The sequence below is a fragment of the Chaetomium globosum genome, genomic scaffold (assembly GCF_000143365.1).
Source record: "Chaetomium globosum CBS 148.51 scaffold_1 genomic scaffold, whole genome shotgun sequence".
Lineage (NCBI taxonomy): Eukaryota > Fungi > Ascomycota > Sordariomycetes > Sordariales > Chaetomiaceae > Chaetomium > Chaetomium globosum.
The window spans coordinates 1,037,854-1,058,074 of NT_165976.1; the positions used below are offsets into that span (position 1 = coordinate 1,037,854).

Here is a 20,221-nt window from a genome sequence, read left to right on the forward strand (position 1 = left end):
TAAAATGCAAAAGTATGATGAAATGAATACATTGGGTGGGAACGTACTACGCCTAGGTGGCAGTCGCCTTCGACCACCGAGAACCGATGAGAAGGTTGAGTTGCGGGACAGTGGTCTTGGTGAACTCGTGGGAAGGCAGAGAGTGCAAGGGCGTGGACTGACATGGTGATGGTAACTGGATAACGAAATGCGTTCGAACTATTTTTATTGTTTCATCCAGGGAGGGCTTGTATGTACAAGAAAGCAGAGGAGCTGGTCGCTTTAGTGTACAAGCTAAAATGGCTCATGTCGAGTAGCATGCCGTTAGGATGGCGCCAGCAACGGGTATTCGGGATAATATGCACCGCTTCAGCTACCGTAGCCGTTTTAACTCCGGATGATGGAACACAAATTTGAGGATGGCGCTTACTAACAACCTAATAACTAACGCATTTATGGTTGAAGATTTTCTAGCCTCGACATTGCTTGCCATCCACACCTATCGTATGAGTCCGGGGCGTTTGGCGTATGATATTATTTGCTAGTGGATTAGTAGCTAAAACAACAAAGCCCAGATTCATGTAATGCTTATTTCTGTTGGCGTTACTCCACGTTATGGATCAGGAGCAGCGCCCGATGCTCACTTTGACAGTTGCCTAGGTGCCTATGGGCCGAAAAGATCAAGGTAAGATAGAGAAGTAAGTATAGGACAAAGGCTAAGATTATTCATAAGACTTCTCTCCAATCGTCATAATTGACAGATTTTTCGAACGCGATTACCTCTACCATACAGGATCATTAGATCGGTTCGTCCCATCTTGATGGGACTGATTATCTGATATGTTGGAGTCTTGAGCTGTTCATTGACAAGGGTAACAAAATTCCAGAATAATGAAGACACTAATAACTGGAACAACGAGTTGACGATTACGACTATTATTAGTGCATATGCGTATACCGTGGTTGTTCCTGAACTAAAGCCGGTAGCTTCGAAACAAGTACATCGTCCATGAAACCACGGCTTAGGATGCTCAAATGGCTACTCACATTTCCTCCCGTTTAAAACCTCTAAAACCCCTATCAGGATGAGGATGTCTCCCCAGACACGATTGTTGGTTAACTAACAAATCTAGGTACCTACCCAACCAGTCTCACCAAACCACACCCCACCCACGCTCCCAGCACGACCACGAACACCGTCAACCAGCATGGAAGCTACCATGCACAGGCCCCTCGTCATTGCCAGGCATCGCAACCGCATCTCTTCCAGGATACGCAACCCTGCGAACAGATCCCGGTTCACGATCAACCACAACATCAGGCCTTTCTTGAACAAGATCAAGCACGAGTGCGGATTTAACTCCATTGAAGACGTCACTAACTGGCTCAAGTCAGACGAGGTGTTTCCCTGGTGGCAAGAATTCCGGCGGGACTGCCTCCAGCAGTTTCCGCCGCTTACCACTAGATGCAAGTTCTCCAGCCCCGTCACGGGGCGGGTCGAGCAGCGCGTGTACCACCGCCGGGCGTTTCTATCCATTTCGGCGGTGACGCGGCTGCTCGAGGACGAGGACCTGTTCAAGAAGCTGCAGCGGGCGGCCGGCGACAAGCGCAGTTGGGCCTTCAACTGCCACGTTGCCTGGTTCGTCGCCCAGGTGTACGCCAAGTGCTGGGACGCGAAGAGGGATGAGGGCAGCTTGTGCCCGTTGGTGAGGGAAGACTGGGAGGGCGACGACGGCCGCCAGCCGTGGCTGTGGGTCTACCCGCTGGTGTACACGCTGAAGTACCTGTCGGTGATCGAGGAGCGCCAGCCGGGGTGGGGTGTGGAGTTTGGTGATGAGGACGACTACTTCATGTAGGGCGGCGCGGGGGATGATGGTATAATGCATAGGTACTACTAGTCATCCCTGCAAGTTCCCCGAGGGGAGCTGATTTACGTTTTGGATCTAGGATAGAGACAGAACGGGCCCTGAGCTGGGATAAGCAGCTCTACTGCTGGCTGGGCACCAGCCGTTTGGTTTTTACGCGATGTGTTTGTCACTAAGCATTTTTATGATGACGACTAACGAGCTACACAGATAGTCTACGACATAATTTAATATTTATTATCAAACAACACGATGCTGACAATGAGTGATACCGGTTAGTTATCCTGGGCTGTGAACAATGCCTGACTGTATGGGCTTGCTGATGCTCGTTAGTGTAGTTAACCGGGTTTTAAACAACTTGCGAACAAGACTGGAACAATACAAGTTTGGTTCAACCTACTACCTACTTACTACTACTACTAAGTTACTAGCTAGGTTATTGACGGTAGTAACTTCCGAGTCATTCGCAACTGAGAGGGTTAAATGATTTCTACTATGCTGTGGTACTACTTGTATGGGTACCTGAATGAGCGGGCCAGCAGCAACCCATCAAGGTCGTATCCGTCCGTATCAATGGGCCTACTATGTTAAGCTACCCATTACTTGATCACCTACTTACAACGCCCTCAGTGGGAGTGTGGGCGACCATACCATGTCGCATGTTGTTCGGAAAGGCTTGGGGTCAGCCCCTTTTTGCTTTCCACTCCCCTTAAGCCACACGGGGGGAGTACCCGGCGGCGCTAGGGGTGTCCACTACAAGCATAAATAAGGTTAACGTGATCATCACGCCATTCTCTCCGCCTCAGGCGCATTTTTAACCCCAACCCGAAATTCGCATCTTGTGCTAGCGAAGGAGCCCTTAGCCTCCTGGCCCTGGCGCAAAAATGCGCGAGGGTGACCGAGGTGGAGGAGGTCTTGACGAGGAAAGAAAAGCGACGATCCCCCGCGAGATTCCACGAGAGTGCTGACACTCGCACCGAAGCACGTGGAACCTGGGCTTTGACTGGAATGGTGTGGGGCTTGCGGCTCTGGTCAAACCAGCGGTCGTCTTCGTCCTCCCCCATGGGGCGAGATTTCTCGGCCCTCCGCAACACGAACAATGCCGTGGCTTTCGGACTGCCTCAGGAAACTTAAACCCTCCAACTGGCGGCAGTGACGCAAACGGACGATTGTCTCGCCGACAAAAGTACCAAACAAACAGCCAAGCCAGTATCTTCAAACTCGAGATCCAGTCACACGGCGGAGAGTTGCGCCGCCCTTACGGTCTTGGTTCTTCCAATCTGTGGCAGTGCGGCTGCTGATTGGGGACCGAGCACTTGGCACCAGCCCAAGACAACCTTAGACAGGGACAGGGCACATTGTGATGAGCAAGGGGCTGAGAGCCCCTCACTAGCAGGTTTTTGTTGTCTGCCGCTCTGTAACTTGTTAGTGTAGATCAGGTTGAGCCAAGCCTGCCATGCACGCGATCACACCTTGAGAGTGAGGCTAGCTCAGAATAGCAACATGCCGCTCAACGCGGTCGCGCTGCGATCCGAAATTTAAGACATACAAGATGGGGTTGCCACCCACCCGCTCTCAGCCTCTGATGGTTCTGTGGACGACGCCGCAACACCATCTGGCTCGTCGTGAAGCATCACAAACATGACAGGAACGGCGTCGATCATGGCCCGCCTGGCCTTCTTCGCCGCGTTCCTTTTGCATCTTCAACCCGCCTTCGCTTCCTTTTACACAGTCACTTCGTACTTTGTGCTCACTGAGACCTCGTCAAAGCTATACTCGACATGCGTCGAAGACTGCCGGTACTATACCGCCACGAGAACTCTCACTGTTGACCCGACTATCACACCCACTGCGGATCCCATCTCCACGACCACCAGAACTTACACCTACGATGACCTCGAGATCGTCAGCGTCTTCGTCGGGCCGGACGCAGTCGACGCCGGGGACGTTTTCACATCGTCCACTCGCGTTGCTAATGTCTTCACCGACTACGCGGTCACCGTGGTTTGGACGGCTCCCTCGTCCTGCCCCACGCCCTTTACCGTCACCACCCACTCCCCCGTTTACCTGCCGTATGATATCAGGCCGTACGTGACGGCTGTCTCGACCGCGACCTCAGTATGGACAAACACCCGGGAAACCGAAACGGTAACCTGGGTAACCAAATTCATCGACGCAAGCATTCTTCCCCCGTCCTCACGCCCCACGGGCGCTCCGACAACCAACTACTACTACTCATACTTTGTTGAGAACTGTCGCAACCCCACGGCGACCGGTCCCGCGTACTACGGGCCGACCGCCACCGCGAGGGGCGGTGGCAGCGGCGGCGGGGGCTCTCGGGGCGGGGCCGACGACGACTGGGACTGGAACGTGTGCTCGGCGTACACGGGGTGCGTGGTGCTGGCGACGTGGGTCATCGTGATCGCGGTGCTCTTCCCGACCATCTTCCTGATTGGCTTCATTGAGTCGTACTGCTGGTTCCGGCGCATGATGCTGGGCCGGAGCGCCCTGCGCCTGGGCACCATCTGCTGGTGTGTCATGTCGTTGTGGTTCATCCTGCTCACGCGCAAGTCCAGGGCCCGCAGCCCCGAGGACCAGGCCCTTCTGAAGCAGTACTGGGACACCCTGAGCGCCGGCACCAGGATCAAATACTGGTTCAAGTATGGCTTCCGCTGGAGGTACCCCGTCGAGTTGCTCGGGAACCCGGATGGGAACAACCCTGTCATTGTTGCGGCGCCGCCGCCAGGTCAGTTCCCTCCTGGCCAGCCGGGAGATGGTTCTGAGAAGCCGCAAGCCACTGCGCAGCAACAACCCATTTACATGATGCAGCCTGGGCAGCAACCCTACCCGGGACAGCCATACATGCAGCCTGTTCCAGGACAACCATACATGCAACCTGCCCCTGGGCAACCATACATGCAGCCGTACCCCGGGCAGCCGTATCCCGTGCAACCGGGTTTCAATTTCCCCTTCCCCCAAGGACAGGCGCCAATGCAGGGGCAGCAGCCAGGGTTTGCACCAGCGCCACAGATGGGTGACGGGCAACGACAGCCGCAGCAGCAAGCCATGCAGCAACCTTATATGCCCGCACCCTCACCGGCCCAGACAGGCACCACCGAAGTCCCTTCAGGACAGCCGACGCCGCCACCGGGCCATGGGCCTTCGCAGACCCAGCCACCGGTCCAGCAGCAGCAGCAGCCACCGTCGCATCCCTAGGCGAGGTTTTGTTTGCCTCCCTTTTTCTTATAACCTACCTAGTGTCTTTTCATGACTATGTCTTGGGATATTGAGGGAGTGAGTCTGCAGATGTTCTGGCAATGCCTAATGTGGAGGAGTGATGGGCTTTATGAGGGGCTCTGGTTTTATAGATGAGCAGTTTGCAAAATGATACCAATCTTGTTTTCTTCCCTCTACATTGTTTCCCCACGCGTCATCTCCAGCCTTCTCTTTCGTCGCGTTGTCATGCGTTCTCTTTTCGGCCTTCGAGGCTCCGATTCTGCTGGTTTATTACGGTATGATCGACATAAGATGCCTTTGTCAGGATCTTGACGACCTTCCTGACGAAGCTGCCGTTGTCACTGGTCAGACGGCCCACTCTTACCAACTATTCCTGGCGTGGGCTAAGCTGACTGAATGATCTGCTCGGTGGGACAGTCTGATGAGCTAGCTTAACAAGTACTTCTCGGTGAACCAACATGTTTCTCAAGGAGACACCGAGTAAAGCTTTCTTGGTTATTGCTGGGTTTTGGGCTAGGGAGCGGGCGGCCTGCATCGCATGTCTTCATTCATCCAGGAGAAGAGATGATCGAGATAGACTGGAGTTCCAGGACAGCCTTGACCCACTTGAGCCTCTCTTGTACACAATACTACCCCAACGGGGGTTACCTTTTTTTTTGGGGGATTTATCCCGCCAGCGAGTGGCTCCAAGGAATGCCGCTTTTGGGTTTCCCCTTTTGCTAACACCGGGGGGTTCTTTGACAATTTGGCGCCCTTCCTTTCATTGATAGAAAGTCCGGCATCGCAAATCGGTACCTGTGGCAGGCAACACCGCCTATTCGGGAAGCTTGTCACGCGAGCGAGTGTCCGCGGACCCCGTAGTGGAGAGTTATACCCCTGAACGCAGCATTTATACCGAGCATCAGCAGTTCCAAGTCCTGTTCATGTATGAAATAACCTTCCGTTCCCCGGATTTGATGACATTAGGACAGAGAAAAAGTAAGACTACACGACAAAAGAGCCCGTTGAAGGATTTAAGATCTCGACCATTCCCCACAGTCCTCGGACTTGCCTCCCTATTTGAGAAGGCGGTCCAATATGATCAGCGCCCACTCCGCTATTGTGACTCGCCAACAAATCGAGTGTGACGTAGCATACCAATGCCGAGCAAGTGGCCCATCAGCCGTTGGTTGCTCAACCTCACTTGTCCGTATCTCGCATAGGTTGTCAGTGGTTGCTGACCGTTCTGCGCCGTTGCAACGGGGCGAGGCTTGGTCCTCAGCCAACACCATCACCCATTCATCGCCATCCCAGGCCCCATCTACGTGCAACATCTCCAACCTCCGCCGGGTCAGCATTCAACCGTTGTTGTAACGTGCAGTTCTAATTCAGAACTCCAAGGAGAACGACTGGCTCACGTAGAACTGAGCAAGATGAGAGGCAAGGAAGACGGCCAGGGGCTGACGGACGAAAAGGACGACGAGCTTACCTCTTGAGAAAGCAAAGAGGGAGAACCAGAAAAGCATAAAAGGCACCTCTTCCTCGAGTTGACCGATCGATATTCACCATCCACCATCACTCCCAGCCTCCAAACCTCACACACACACACACATACAGCCCACACACCAACAACACACACCGAAAAAACCAAACCAACCACCACCACCAAACCACCCAACATGAAATTCACGCTCCTCCTCACCGCCCTCATCACCGCCGCGGCCGCGGCCCCTGCCCCCGCCGCCGAGCCTGCCGAGGCAGGCGACGTGTCCGTCCTGGCCACCAAGAAGTGGACGGCCAACGGCGGCTGCAAGACCGACTGGGGCGGCCGCTGCAACGCCCAGTGCATCGGCGAGGCCAAGCAGAAGGGCTACAAGTGCAAGGACGTCGACTCCGATATCACGGGCTCGAACTGTGTCATTGGTTGGAGCACTTGCAAGTGTACTTGCTTCTCTTGAGTTAACGGTTACCTACCGAGGGAAGGAGGGTTTTGAGTTGGGGGTGTAGGGGTGTGGTGAGGTTGAGAAGGGGTGGAGATGGAGGATAGAGGGGATGGTGGTTAGTTTGAGGCGCGGGGAGGGACTTTGGGGGAGGGCGGGCGGTTGGGGTGGTTGGATGGCGGATTACTTCTTCAAGGGGCTCGATCTTGGCTTGGGTTGGGGGGTATTCGGACCTGACTGATGGCTTTTGGAATTATGTAGTCGACCGTTATTTGACGGGCTTAGGCTGCTGCTACGGATGCCTTTAGTCAACTGGAACAATCTTACCTGAGTTGGTCACCTCGCGATCCTTTTCTCGTTCCCCTAACGGGTGGTGTTGAGATAAAACCGTGTGCCCTTTGTTCCCATTCTCCTCCGTAACTGTTGCTTCTCTATGTTATCTGTTTGCATCGGGGTGGGATATGAACAAAGAAATATTCTCCCTCCTTTCCATTCACGCTTGAAGTACGGCCGCCTTGTTCTCGACATGACCGGATTAAGAAGCGATCAGGTAAATGCCGGCTGACCCTTGGATTGGCACTCTTTGTGTGTTCAGAGTCCATGTAAAAGCTAAAGTAGGTCCCGGCCTGGGACTTCGCCGTCTCCACAGTATTCATGTGGCAAGCAGACGAAACTGCAAGACCACAAGTGACACCCTGATACGTGCTCAACAACAACAAGGCATCAGGAACACCCTGAGTCAACATGGATGTTGCGGCCGCGAAGATGTTCTTTGACCAAGCCAGCGAAGAAGCGAAAGAGCTGCTGGCTAACGAACTTTACTACCGCGAACTCGAAACGATCCGACGAGAGCAGCCGCTTATAAACCCTGCAACATGCCTTTTGGTTCCGCTGTCACTGTATGACCGCAATGTGCAGAGCGCGGAGCAGCCCGGGAACCCCTCTAGGAGGCAGTCCGAAGCCCAGCCCCCGAGGCCAATCCCGGCGACGGATCCGGGGAGTATCAACATGCGCGGCGGCGCTGCCCCCAATTTGGAAGATAGTCTTGAGGAGATTCCCCCATACATTCTGCGTGTACTCTCAAGAATGGCCTTGGTTGAGATCCTCGTGGCAGACGACGCCGGTGAGTCCGCGGAACAGCAGTTACCAGGTCCGCTCTCCAAAATGCGGCTGGACATTTCCAAGATAAGGGAAACCGTGGGACACAAGCGCTCGTTGGAGGAAGAATTTCCCAAGGAGCTTGAAGCGGCAAAATTCGACTTCCTAACGACCGGATACAAGCACATGGACCAGGAGACGATGTTTCAGGGGCGCGACTGGCTAGGCCACTACCTGAGCGCCGACAAGATCGAGAAGCGGCCAATCCTTTTCAAGGGCTTCCCTATGGTCGAAGACGTGGTGTTCATAAAACATCCAAACTACTGGCATGAACCCAAAACCCATGGAAAGCTCGTAGCGAGCGGGCAATGTTACTGGTTGGCTATCGCCCTTTTGATCTACGGCAATGCGAGCTTCTGGCTTCGCGTGAAGGCGGAGCATCTCAGTTACCTGGAGAAGGTCTTATCGAACCCCAAGCATCCTCGGTACGCGTTTTACTTGCGGGAGAACCAAAATAACATGAGGACCTATGCAACAGGCCCAGCTGGAAAGGAAGGCGTATGGGGAGGCGAGGCCAATATGTGGGAGAGGCTGCACATACCGGGATGCTGGACGAGTGAGGATATGTGCCAGCTTACGGCGGATGTTTATGGCGTGTTCTTGGTGCTGTACAAGTTCAGTGCCCGCAACGCCCAGTCCCCGTGGGCAAACAAGGTCTACGACATGAAGACGTACGGCGCGTACAACAACCGGCACATTTTCTTGTGTTACGCAGTAAGTTATTCCCCCAGCCCCATGGCAGACCATTATGCTAACCTGGATTTCTTGCAGCACGAAAACCACTTTCAACCGATGGTCCCTAACGATTTCTACGCCCATGAGTTCAAGCTGCCCCGTTTGACGCTACAGAATACGAAGCGGTACCAGCTAGTGACTCGCCCCCATACCCGCCGTATCGGAGATGGCCCGAGGCATCACTGGCGGGGGCAGGCCAAGGTCGCACCGTCGCCGCTGGCACTACCGAGACACGATGCGGCGCATCTGGCTCGGGCAGCAGGATATGTGCCTGGTGTTAACGAGCCTCAGCCGCAACCACAAGCCCAAACCAAGCCGCGGTCTCGACCGTTATCCGAACTGCGTATCAATGCGGCTCTGGCGGAAAACATGGAAAAGCCGGACGATCTCCTTCGCAGCCCCTTTATCACGAACCCCGAGTTGTTGAAGTCACCCAGGGTTGTTCGGGAGGTCGCCTCCCTCATTGCCTCCGAGACATCCGGGGACTTGCCCCGGGACTTTCCCACACAGGCCGACGCGCTGGCCGCCCGGCAAGCCATTCGCGTCATACAGCGGTATATTGACTTGACCAGCAGCACGAAAGTGACCCCATCTGGACGCCACCCACTCCCTGGCAAGTCATCCCCCTCTACCGTGCCTGCTTCAAGCATGCCTACTCCAAGCATGCCTACTCCAAGCATGTCTCCTCCAAGCGAGGCCAAAGGCAAACGGCCAGCCACAGACATGGACCCAGCAGAACTCTTGACACCGACCAAGAGACTCCGAAGAATGCTAGGACCCGCACCACCGCCATCACCGGACAGACTGACCCAAACCCAGCCATCACATCACCCAGGTCTCTTCGCCCCTATCACACACATCACCCGGCAAGCCCTGCCTCGTATTACTACTCCCTAGCAGAAAGCAGCCGAGACGCCCTCTCCCGCCTCCAGGCCGCCAACCAGCCCAAACCGGAACCCCAACCCCAGCCCAAACCAGAACCCCCAACCCAACCCGCCCCCAGTCCTCCCGCTAAACAGCCATCACCAGCAACAGCCGCAGCAGCAGCAACATCCCCCGCCAACCAACACCCCCAACCCCCCCTCGCACCACCCCCCCGCCAACCCCAATCCCCCCCACCCAGCCGATTCTTCCGGCCCGCCACCAAGTCCCTGCTCTTCAAGGTCCGCATCCTGCGGCTCAAGCGCTGGGCCGTGGAATTGGGGCTGGCGGCGTCCCACGACAATATGCACGGGTGGAAGAAGGAGGAGGTGTGCAACAAGCTGCTTGCGGCGCGCGTCGAGCTGCTGATGGCCAGGCCGGCGAAGGGCCGGCCAGAGGTGGTGGCGGAGCTGGAGGAGAGGGACGGCGTGACGATGGTGAGGCGCGTGAGAGGGGAGGAGGAGGAGGAGGGTGAGGGGGGGACTGGGGATGAGGAGCGGGAGAGTGGCGATGGGACGGACGGGGATGAGAGTGAGGTTGAGGAGGGTGATAGGGAGGGAGGTAAGGAGCCTGAGGGGGGTGAGGGCGAAGATGTGCTTGTTGTTTGATCTGTTAGTTAGTAAATCATCACCACCTACTACTTTGGAAAATGATCATTATTATCTGCGATTGTTAATCCCCATTTCAAATTGTTATGTTACAGTTTGACGGTTTAACGCCGAGAAGACAGTGCCAATTTTTTATCTACATGTCTGGAACGCTCAATCCTATTTGCGCCGTCCAGTATTTTTTAAAGCGGACACCGCATAGCATAGCCCCGTATCACATGCATGTTTCGCCTTTCGATTGATGCTTGTAAGTAAAGCGTATGTATCCCGGCGGAACACAGGCAGGTACCGTACAACTAGGTACCTTACTGAACGGTGAACTTTCCCTAGTATTTTTCTTACCTATTCAAGGCCGTTGACCGCTGGATGGATTATGTGCAACACGATGAAAGGTCACAGCAGAGGGGTCTCCGATTGGGAGCTTTCACTCCGTTGCAAGGGGTCAAAGTCACGATCATCCGTGGATCATAAGCAACCCCTCGGTTTAACACTTGCCGACATATTGACACCGCTGCAGGCGGGAAGTACCCCGCACCGGAACCAGCAAACGCGAGAGGCGGCGGAGGAGTACTGCCCATGGGAGCAAAGATCTTGCTCAGCCCATGCTAGGTATAGAGAGGAAAGGTAACGATATCCCTAGCCTCTTTACCACGACTCTTGCACCATTGATAAACCGGAAACATTGTCTTTAAACCAAACTAACATCGTCTTCACCTCTACCCTTTGCTAAATCCATCACCATGGCCTCAACCACATGGACATTCACCCCCCTCCCATCCCTCCCACCCACCCTCCTCCCCAACACCGCCTTCTACAACGCCACCTCCTCCAACCTGACCTACCAAATCTCCCTCTCCTACCCCTTCGAATGGGGGTCCCCACCCTCCCACACCACCGCCATCACCACCACCAACCGCACCGCGCAGACCATCTACATTCTCGACGGCAACGCCTTCGCCTCCACCGCCGCCGAATTCATCAAGCGGCGCAAACCGGTCGACGCCTCCCAGCCCGACGCCCTCGTCGTCGGCATCGGCTACCCGCTCACCGACAGCGTCTACGCCATGACGCAGCGCGCCGTCGACTTCGGCGCGCCCATCCCCGGCGAGCCGGTCGTGCCCAACGGCAGGGAGGCGTTGTTGGAGTTTGTGGATGCGCACCTGCGGCCATGGGTGCGTGGGGCGGTGTTTCCCGGGGTGGAGTTTGGGCGGGATGCGCTGTTTGGGCATTCGAGCGGGGGGTTGTTTGTGGCGTGGGCGTTGGTCACGAGGCCCGAGGTGTTTGATACGTGGATTGCGGCGAGCCCGTCGTTGACGTTGGGGGGTGGTGAGGTGCTTGGGGAGGTGGCGCGGCGGTTGGGGGATGGGATGGGCGGGGAGGGGGAGGTGGTCTGGAGTGGGAATGGGACGAGGCCGGCGGTGTTTATGGGCTATGGGGAGGGGGAGGATTATCCGGTGAGGAGGAGGACGCAGACGGAGGGGGAATTTCAGGCGAGGAGGGAGTTGCTGCAGAGCTTTTCGCCGGGGAAGTGGAGCCATGAGTTGTATGATCGGTTGGTGGGGAGCGGGAGTTTGAGGGATGTGGTGTTGAAGGAGTATGCAGGGCAGGAGCATGCGAATTCTGGGGGGAGTGCGCTGATGGATGGCATTGCTTACTTCTTGGACTGGTAGGATATTTGTTTTGTCACTTGTGTGGGCCCCTGGGCCAGACAACTGAAGGAACATGCGGCTAAGGAGGTAAGCGGCGGATATTTCAGTATCCAAGACACCTTGCCTGTCATTCGATGTAGATGTACACAACTTGCTGCTTGATACAGCTCCGTTGAGCTGGCTACCTCCTTACCCCTTAACCTCGGCCCCAAACCTTTCTCTATCCACGCTGCCAACATTCACCAGCTGCGTATTCATGACCTTGTCCACACCCTCTGCTCTTGCTCATCCTGACCAACTGTTTGGATCGTCCTCACCGGAGGTGCACTTGCGAATTATAATCTTGATCATCCCAGAGACAGGAAACGGGGAAACAAGGCTTTTGGCCGCAACCTTGGTGCCTTCTTTATCTGGGGTTAGGCAGGCTTTGCCTGGGTTGTTTGATCAAATTGCTTAGCTTGGCCATACGTCCTTCCAGAAGGACGGGACGCCCTAGCTGATTGCCGGATGAGGTGCGAAATTGGGGAAGTCACCCTTCAAACATGTCACGGTCTGGGTTGCCATCCTTGGTTAGTTGCGGCTTTCACACTGCATTAGACGCCAAAACAATACACCTCCAAAACGAAGACGTGGAATGGTTTCCCTCCCACTTGTATTAACGCCCATGACATCAAAGCTTCGAGCAGCACAGCAAATCTTTAACAAAGCCCACGATCCCTAACCGTCAGCTGGACATTAAAGTGGAATATCTATTGCACAACGTCAAGGTAAGGCCGAGGAAATGCCAACCGAGCCGCCGTAGAGATTTTGGGACCAACGAATATCGCAAGATGCCAAACAAAACAACCAATACTCGCATCAAGGAGCGGGAGAGATTACAACAACGCAAGGAAGAACTAAGGGAGGAGATCCGAAACCAGCAGGACGCTATGCAAGCCATACTCGATTTGATGAACGACGATGACCGAGCGCTTGTTTCAGCTCCAGGAAATGCTGCAAATGAGCTCGGGGCAGGGTATCAGGCTCCCTCAGCGGTCGGGGCACTGTCAACACTCCGAACATTGCAGTTGAAAGCCTGGAAGAGCAACTCTCAAAAGTTGAGGAGGAGTTGAAAGGGGTCGAGGAGCAGATGTCAACCAAAATCACCAATGCTCGCATCAAGCGGCTGGAGATGCTGAAACAAATCAAGGAGAGGCCAAAAGCGAAGATCCAAAGGGACCAGACCTCTATACAAGCCATACTCGATTCGATGGACGGCGACGACCAAACATTTGTTTCAGCTAGAGCAAAGGCTGCAAACGATGCTCGGGGCAAGAAATCGAGCTCCCTCAGTCATCAAGATACTGTTCATGTTTTTAGGATGGCACTCGAGCGTCTGGAAGAGGATTACTCGAATGTCGAGGAGGAGTTGAAAAGGTTCGAGGACATGGAGCTGATGTGATTACAGTACTCATTATCTCATCCTACCCCTATTGTTAGACTAGGTAAAGAACATTCCCTAAAGAAGTACGGGGTTCCCATCCGCAAGATTGTTAACCCGGTCCAAGTGATTAAATGATACCTCGGAGGGCGGGAGGTACGAAACGCGGGATGATGGCGAGGAAAGATTCAGGATCCCCTATGTGGGTAATTAGGAGGTGGTGTTTTGTCGTCCCTAGTCCCCCTTCGTCAGTCTCCCTAACGCGGCCTTGCAAGTCCTGCCCTCGTCAAGCTCCGTCGTGATCAAGGCCCGGTGGGCTGGGTCCTCCATAATCACCTTGCCTCTCGCCCATGGTTACACTTCCAGTTGACGTAACGGTGGGCGAGCCAATCCATGTCTGCCCAACTCTCAAGCGCGGGGCGGCACAAGATCCAGCAGGCGGTAGAACCGCTTCAAATAATCCTGGTGTACAAAGTCGTAGGCGAGTTTAGTTGTGTTGGGGATCCCCGGCTATAGTCGAGGGATGAAGAACTGTCCGGGTACCACCCACCCGGCACCAAGATCTAAACGCTTCCTCTTTCAGGTCTCCACGACAGACACCTCCAGACCCATGTCCTCACACCCTCCAACGTCAGCAACGTCCATGTCCTCCCATAATAGACAACACAGCCCACAAACCGCAGCATAAGCAGGCCCGAGTTCGCCCACATCCAGATCATGTAGAACCAAATCTTGTGCCAGTACGGGTCGCCCAAAAACGTAAACAATTGCAGGGACTCGTTGAGGACAAGGATGCAGACTACACATTGGAAAAGATGTAGCATGCCACGAGATGGATTCGGAACCTTGAGTCTTCCGAGTCCGTATCCGGCTCGACGCGAGCGGGTTGCTCTTCCTGGGGTTTGTTGGGTTACCGTGTCGAAGTGTGAGCGGAGTCTGTGTTTGGGTTGAGTTCTGGGCTTGAAGTCGCGTCTGACGCGGATTTCTCCGTTTGGCTAGAACTCAGTCGGTTCATGTTTGGTGGATTTCCGCGACTTTGGACTGTTCTGGGAGCCCTTGCGCCTTGCGGCCCCAGGTTGTGTCGTTGAAGTTGCACAGGGCATAGATGCTCAGAATATTGGTGTAAGAGGTAGAGATGAACATGAACTGCGCCCAGCAGGTAAACAGGTGCCACGGGTCCAGTGAGACGATGGCCGCGCCGATGTAGACGACGAAATATGCTACCGCCGTGATGAGCACCGTCAGCCACCTTACGTCGGTGTAGTACTCGTTAATATAAGCGTATCGGCCGCCACCGTTGGGGTCAACTTTGGAGTTCACCAATCTCTTGGTCAGGTATATAAGGTTCATGAGAAAGTAGCACTGGATGAATCCGAAGAAAAAGAATGAGGCGATGTAAGAAACCACGCTCGTCTTTGGACGGCTTCCCAGGGCCATGATAAACTGGTAGACCAGGGCAAAGAGATAGATAATCTGAAGGATTGCGTTGATGATTGGGGTGGCTGACCCGAAGGGGAACCCCTGCGAAGGAGAATTGTCCGGGGGGTTGCCGGTAATGTCGTTGATAATGAAGAGACTGAGGAGATACCCAGCGACGGAAAACCAAAGCGACAATGAAAGTGACGACGTCTTGAACCATCTGAATCAGCAAAAGCAGAATCCGGACCGGATTGTGGCCGGTCTCGAATACTCGAAACAGCAGCTCTAAGCTGTAGAGTGACGAAGCAAATGCGCCGTTCAACCATCTTCTTCTCTGGTTCATCCAGTCGACCGTGTTTGTAGGTATGTCTGTCGTTGCGGTGGCGCCATCAACATATGAAGTACACCATTTCAAGCCGGTCTTGAGGACAAGGTCAAAGCAAACGACTCTGTCATCGGCGAGGTATCGGTTGAGCTTAAGCACGGAGTTGAGAATGCCTCTCCCGCCGACTTCACGCCAATGGGTTGGATCGCGCTTCCAAAATAGTTCGAGTGGCTTGCCCATGGATGATCGGAATCTGCTCCCCGTTAGTCCAATCCCATAATTTATGCTAGATTGTGGACAAAGCCAGCGATGGCAGGCCCGTCGACAATGGGATCTCGTACCTGAATGCGCTGAAAGCTCCTGGGAGGACAGAGAGATAACCGGTTGTACTCCCAAGCGCTCTTTAAGTCGGAATGGCACCTTGTATTCGAAATACTGCGCCGCAACAATGGGGGTTCAGGTAACGCTTCCAGCCTTCAACGCAGCAACGGAGCTGACCGCACGCGCCGCCCAAATTTTGATCCGTGTCGAATGCGTTCCAAAGCTTGAAGATACTTTGGCTGTCCACCTCTGTGCCCGCATCGACGTGTATGATAATTTCAGGGTTTAATTAAGTATCCGGCCAAAGGCGTTGTATGCCCATCGGTAGGAGTTCAGCTTCCCGTGCTTCAGGGCCTTGATACAGAGCATGGCCTACACTGGTGGCATATTATGGCATCGACCATCCGTAGTCGTGACTGACAGGTGGGTGGTGTACTCGAACTACGTGGGCGATTAGCAGGAGATACGGTGGTGCGTGGCTTTTCCGGTCTGGCCCACGACTTACCAGGTGGGCTGTGGTACCCTTGCCTTCATAATCCATATGCAGAAGTAGATCTTCTCGATATAACCCGATGGTGGCCAGCATGTCGAGAACTTGTGTATCACAGTGCTCTATACCACCCATGATAATGCAAACTACAACCTTTTGCCACGAACGGGCATCCTTGCCCTAAAAGTTCTGACGCGAAGACAGTCAGGAGCTCGGTATGGCGATAGTACATGCCTGGGCGAAGATTGTAGCCGTTTTTTAAGGTGAAATCATTTGGGTTTCTACCGATTGCGCTATCTATCGGTTGGGCTTGTCAGTATTTACCCCTTCCAAGGGAGAATACATAGGAACGGAGGGTTTGACATCTCATTGTGTGGAACTTGAAGTCGGGGTTGTCCGAATCCTCCGATGCTACCATTGCGGTTTGGGCAGCGCTGGAAACCGGAGCCTCAACGGAATGTGGCAGCAGTTCTTCAGTCGAGCGGCGAGCCATAGCTGGTGGGCGTTTTGGGAGGGGCCGTGGCGAGCCGTGGGAGTAGGTAGCTAACGCCAACGGAATCTGGTCGACGATTATTGGAAAGAGCCCAACGGCGAGTCAACTCTGATATATGCCGTGACGGGGGCGGTACCAAGCCGTGAAGATGGCTAAGATCGGGGAGCGGGCCTTCATCCATGTTGCTTCCTAGATAGGCCGTTGGGGGCCGAATGTAGGGCCATCGTCAAACCGTTGCCCATCATCCCGAATGGCAATGATTTCGCTGTCTGGGGCTGACCGTGGGCGATGCCTTAGCTCCTTCAAGGGGTCAGGCGTGTCAGCCATCCTACCTACCTAGATAAAACCACCTGCGGAGCTCGCTCTATGAGGAAGAAAGACTCCTAACTGCCATTGGGCCTTTTTCCCTTGTTGCTTTCTTCTCCTGCCGAAGGAGACCGCACGCACCAGTGCCCTCACCGTGTAGTCTGTAAAGAAAATCTGCCTTGGCCCTTGGAGAATAGATTGCGCCTCGGTCAGGGCCGTCAGCCCGCAGGCGCTGCCTCAGGGGTGTTCAGCCTCACTTCCCCTCCTTTTTACGGGCGAGTCCACTTCTGCGGAGTAAGGTAAATAGCATTGAAACAGTGGCGTCTTGTCCTCTTCACCGAATCGTCAATCAGCTCAACCTGGTACACCTTTTGCCCAAACCTTTTCTTCTGGGTCAAGTCCATCGGGCACAGTTACTTGGCATTGACCAGTAGAATCCCGTTGCTATCTAGTCACTAGGTACCTTCGCATAGCTAGGTGTTTGTTCCCAATGGCGAATAATAGGGCCTAGAGCCATGCAGCTCCGATGTTCCATGGGCTTCGTAACTTCCGACAAGCTCATGCTGCGAATGACCGCCGGCCAGCTCGGCGGGCACGATGTGATTTCCCGAAGCCATCTCCTGTAGCTCTGCACGCTGCCACCCCTGTCCGTCCAACTCCCCTTTTTGGAACACCCTTTCCGAGTGGCCTGCGGCGAGCAGTTCTTTTCGGCGGCGGCGTATCAAGAGCACAACCACGGTTATTATCGCAAGGACGGCGCCTAGAACACCGCCGATGATACCCCCAATTTGTGACGCAGTTAAACTACTGTCAGAACTGGAGATTTCGGGTACACGGTCTGCAGCGGTTGAAGGGGGGTCGATCGCGCTCGTCGTTGTCCATACGCTCACCATTGACCCGACGGTGCTCGTTATTGTTTCAGTGACGAAGTCCAGCCTGAGCGTCAGACGACACGGTGCGTCCGTTGCCGTTGCGCACATATAGCCGTTCGGGCAACAATCGCCTATCGACGACTTGTTAGGTCGCCTGGTGCTCGCCCGTGCCGCTGAAGAGAAGTGTGACCACTAACCTCCCTGTGATTGTGGGCATGAATGGTATCCGTGGCGACCGATACATGTCAAGGAAGAAGCTGTAGTTAAATCGATTGCTGAGGCGGTCAAGCAGACCTGATCTCCGCCGCAGATGAAACCAGTTGGGCAACACCCCGGGCCCAAGTCCACGGGACATGCAAAATAACCCGCAACCCCGCAGGCGGAAGAGATTGCTGTTGTGCTTGAAATCTCTTGTGCATAGGCGTTTCCGAGAAGAAACATCAAGGTAAAGAGAGTGCAGAAGTGTCGCAGCATTTTTAGTTGAGTTAGACGTACGAAAGTAGTACCAAGCGACATTTCGGCTGATGCAGTTGACCACTTGAACGGATCAGTAGGAGAATCCCCATGGCCCCCGGGCTTTTATGCCCATTTTCCAGGTCTGTCTGACGTTGTGGCACGTTCCACGGCAGAATACAATTTACCATAGGCAACAAAGTCGCGGCGGTCAGGGGCCGCGTCACCCACCCGGTCAGGACCTGCTTGTCTAGCCTTATCAGGTTGTCACATGCGATGGTTGTTGGCACTTCCCGCCTAAGCGGCCCGAACCGTAGCTAATATTGGGGGCGGTGCTGGAAGACCTTGAGACGGCAAAGCTGTCAGGCGAGTAAGAGGTTTGGGGCCAGGGCAATGCAGCTATGATTGGGCGCTTACCAGGACCTACAAAGGCTGAATGTGACGTGGTCGGTCAGAATGATGGAAATGCAGCCGTAGACTACTACTATTAAGAATACACATATAGTAGATGTATATGTCCCTTCAACGCATAGAAGCCAACAGACATTCCCGCCCTCTTACCTGCCTCCACGGGAGCAGGATGGGTTGTTATAGAGTACCTGGTGAGAAGACTACAAGTGTAGAAGACGAAGAAGTCAAAAGGCTCACCGACTAACCGTCCGCCTTAATTAGCGGGGAGGTATTCGGCTACGAAAACTCCTCGAGCAGGATTTTGCTTCGGTGGGATTCGAACCCGCACCCTGATGGGTGTACCACTACACGTTTACAGGTTACTGCAGCTTGTGAGTCCGCACTCCCCCCGCTTCGCCAAATCAGTGCGTTTCTTTGCAGGGGAACGTTGCTGTGGAGAGGCTCGGGACATGTATATTAAGAGCCAGTAATAGGTGGGGCAGTGGGAGGGGAGGGCAGAGTTAGGATGCAGGGAATGATGGGAGTTGTGGATGGGGGGTATGGGCGGGAAGTCAGATACCCTAAGTACCTAGAGAGCTGTATCCATGTTGGCAATGCCGTTAGAGGAAGTAGCAGAGCAGGGAATGGTCTGGAATCTCCGATCAAAAGCCAAATATGAAAGCTAAAAGCCACGACCTTTGTCATGCAAGCTGAGAAGTTGCCAGCTAGGTCTCCGTTTTATAAGAAACCGGATAGACCCGCCTTGCCATTGCTCTCTGACAGCTTCTACAATGTGCGTATCACCGTTCTGAACGCCCCCAACCCGTTCCCTTCGCACCTGCATCCCTTCAAACTCTCCTTAGTCCCCCTTCTCTCACCTCTTCAACTTGCACCCCACCACCATCAAATCAACCCATACATCCCATCCCCAGCATCCACCAACCAAACCCCATATCACACCCCCCGATAACGACACGACCGGAGGGAACGGCACCAACAACACACCAGCATCCCTCGCAGGGCGACGACGACGACGACGACGACCACCACCACCACCACCATCACATTATCTCCTCTCCGCATCCCCCTCCCCCATCCCCCGGCCTCCCCGCCGCCAGTACGGTACTGCAATGTTTGGGCAAGGGGCTCGCGTGTGCCGGCTGCGGGGGTCACAGCGCTGGCGGGCAGGGAATTCGTAGCAGTCAAGTCAAGGGTGGAAGTAGGAGGTGTGGGCGGTTGGGGAGGGGTTTGTCCATTTGTCCACCGGTGGGGTAAGTTATTAGTTGAGATTGAGGTAATTTTGGGTTGGTGTGTGCGTGTGCGTCTGTCTAGGGGGGTGGGGGGTGGATGTGATATGGCTTGGCTGTGGGTGATTTGGGGGTGGTTTGGTGCCGGGGGCGGGGGTGGGGGTGAGGTTATGTTTGTTTGTTTTGGGGTGGGAGCGTGCTCGAGAGAGAGAGATGCGGTTGTGGATGTGGAGGAGATATGGAATGTGGAGGGAGGTAAATAGGGTGGACGTGGGAGGAGGAGGATTGCATTACCAGCCGAGATTGAAGTAGTCGTAGTCTGCGATGTAGCACGGCAAGTTTACTGCGTGGGTAATCCTGTTGGTTGGCGCCGACGTCCCGCTGCCGAAGATGATAATTGAAGTGTCATGGAAC

At 54.5% G+C, this 20,221-nt stretch overlaps 9 protein-coding genes across 9 annotated transcripts in view; 5 read left to right on the top strand and 4 right to left on the bottom strand.

Annotated features, from left to right (window-relative positions):
- The window catches only part of CHGG_00342 (uncharacterized protein), a gene marked incomplete at both ends in the record, with an annotated part of 1,457 nt that extends 1,293 nt beyond the window's left edge, over nucleotides 1-164 (bottom strand). Inside the window, one exon of the mRNA XM_001219562.1 lies at nucleotides 48-164. Coding sequence (XP_001219563.1) covers nucleotides 48-164 — 117 coding nt within the window. The remainder of the gene's footprint in view (nucleotides 1-47) is intronic.
- A 1,023-nt stretch (nucleotides 165-1,187) lies between these two features.
- CHGG_00343 (uncharacterized protein) lies at nucleotides 1,188-1,835 on the top strand (the record flags this gene model as incomplete). The annotated part of the gene is made up of 1 exon (XM_001219563.1): nucleotides 1,188-1,835. One exon carries the CDS (start codon nucleotides 1,188-1,190, stop codon nucleotides 1,833-1,835), a length of 648 nt encoding a protein of 215 aa, XP_001219564.1.
- A 428-nt stretch (nucleotides 1,836-2,263) lies between these two features.
- Nucleotides 2,264-2,908, bottom strand: CHGG_00344 (uncharacterized protein; the record flags this gene model as incomplete). Its single annotated transcript, XM_001219564.1, has 2 exons — nucleotides 2,264-2,275; nucleotides 2,621-2,908. 2 exons carry the CDS (start codon nucleotides 2,906-2,908, stop codon nucleotides 2,264-2,266), a joined length of 300 nt encoding a protein of 99 aa, XP_001219565.1.
- A 598-nt stretch (nucleotides 2,909-3,506) lies between these two features.
- Nucleotides 3,507-5,060, top strand: CHGG_00345 (uncharacterized protein; the record flags this gene model as incomplete). Its single annotated transcript, XM_001219565.1, has 1 exon — nucleotides 3,507-5,060. One exon carries the CDS (start codon nucleotides 3,507-3,509, stop codon nucleotides 5,058-5,060), a length of 1,554 nt encoding a protein of 517 aa, XP_001219566.1.
- Nucleotides 5,061-6,739: 1,679 nt separating this feature from the next.
- CHGG_00346 (uncharacterized protein) lies at nucleotides 6,740-7,018 on the top strand (the record flags this gene model as incomplete). Its single annotated transcript, XM_001219566.1, has 1 exon — nucleotides 6,740-7,018. The coding sequence occupies one exon, from the start codon at nucleotides 6,740-6,742 to the stop codon at nucleotides 7,016-7,018; it is 279 nt and encodes a 92-aa protein (XP_001219567.1).
- A 726-nt stretch (nucleotides 7,019-7,744) lies between these two features.
- Nucleotides 7,745-10,422, top strand: CHGG_00347 (uncharacterized protein; the record flags this gene model as incomplete). The annotated part of the gene is made up of 3 exons (XM_001219567.1): nucleotides 7,745-8,872; nucleotides 8,930-9,331; nucleotides 9,469-10,422. 3 exons carry the CDS (start codon nucleotides 7,745-7,747, stop codon nucleotides 10,420-10,422), a joined length of 2,484 nt encoding a protein of 827 aa, XP_001219568.1.
- A 740-nt stretch (nucleotides 10,423-11,162) lies between these two features.
- On the top strand, nucleotides 11,163-13,512 carry CHGG_00348 (uncharacterized protein; the record flags this gene model as incomplete). Its single annotated transcript, XM_001219568.1, has 4 exons — nucleotides 11,163-12,088; nucleotides 12,239-12,321; nucleotides 12,550-12,640; nucleotides 13,086-13,512. 4 exons carry the CDS (start codon nucleotides 11,163-11,165, stop codon nucleotides 13,510-13,512), a joined length of 1,527 nt encoding a protein of 508 aa, XP_001219569.1.
- Nucleotides 13,513-14,502: 990 nt separating this feature from the next.
- Nucleotides 14,503-15,475, bottom strand: CHGG_00349 (uncharacterized protein; the record flags this gene model as incomplete). The annotated part of the gene is made up of 2 exons (XM_001219569.1): nucleotides 14,503-14,934; nucleotides 15,080-15,475. 2 exons carry the CDS (start codon nucleotides 15,473-15,475, stop codon nucleotides 14,503-14,505), a joined length of 828 nt encoding a protein of 275 aa, XP_001219570.1.
- Nucleotides 15,476-17,318: 1,843 nt separating this feature from the next.
- CHGG_00350 (uncharacterized protein) lies at nucleotides 17,319-18,233 on the bottom strand (the record flags this gene model as incomplete). The annotated part of the gene is made up of 3 exons (XM_001219570.1): nucleotides 17,319-17,848; nucleotides 17,915-17,918; nucleotides 18,213-18,233. The coding sequence occupies 3 exons, from the start codon at nucleotides 18,231-18,233 to the stop codon at nucleotides 17,319-17,321; spliced, it is 555 nt and encodes a 184-aa protein (XP_001219571.1).
- Between the last annotated feature and the right edge of the window lie 1,988 nt (nucleotides 18,234-20,221).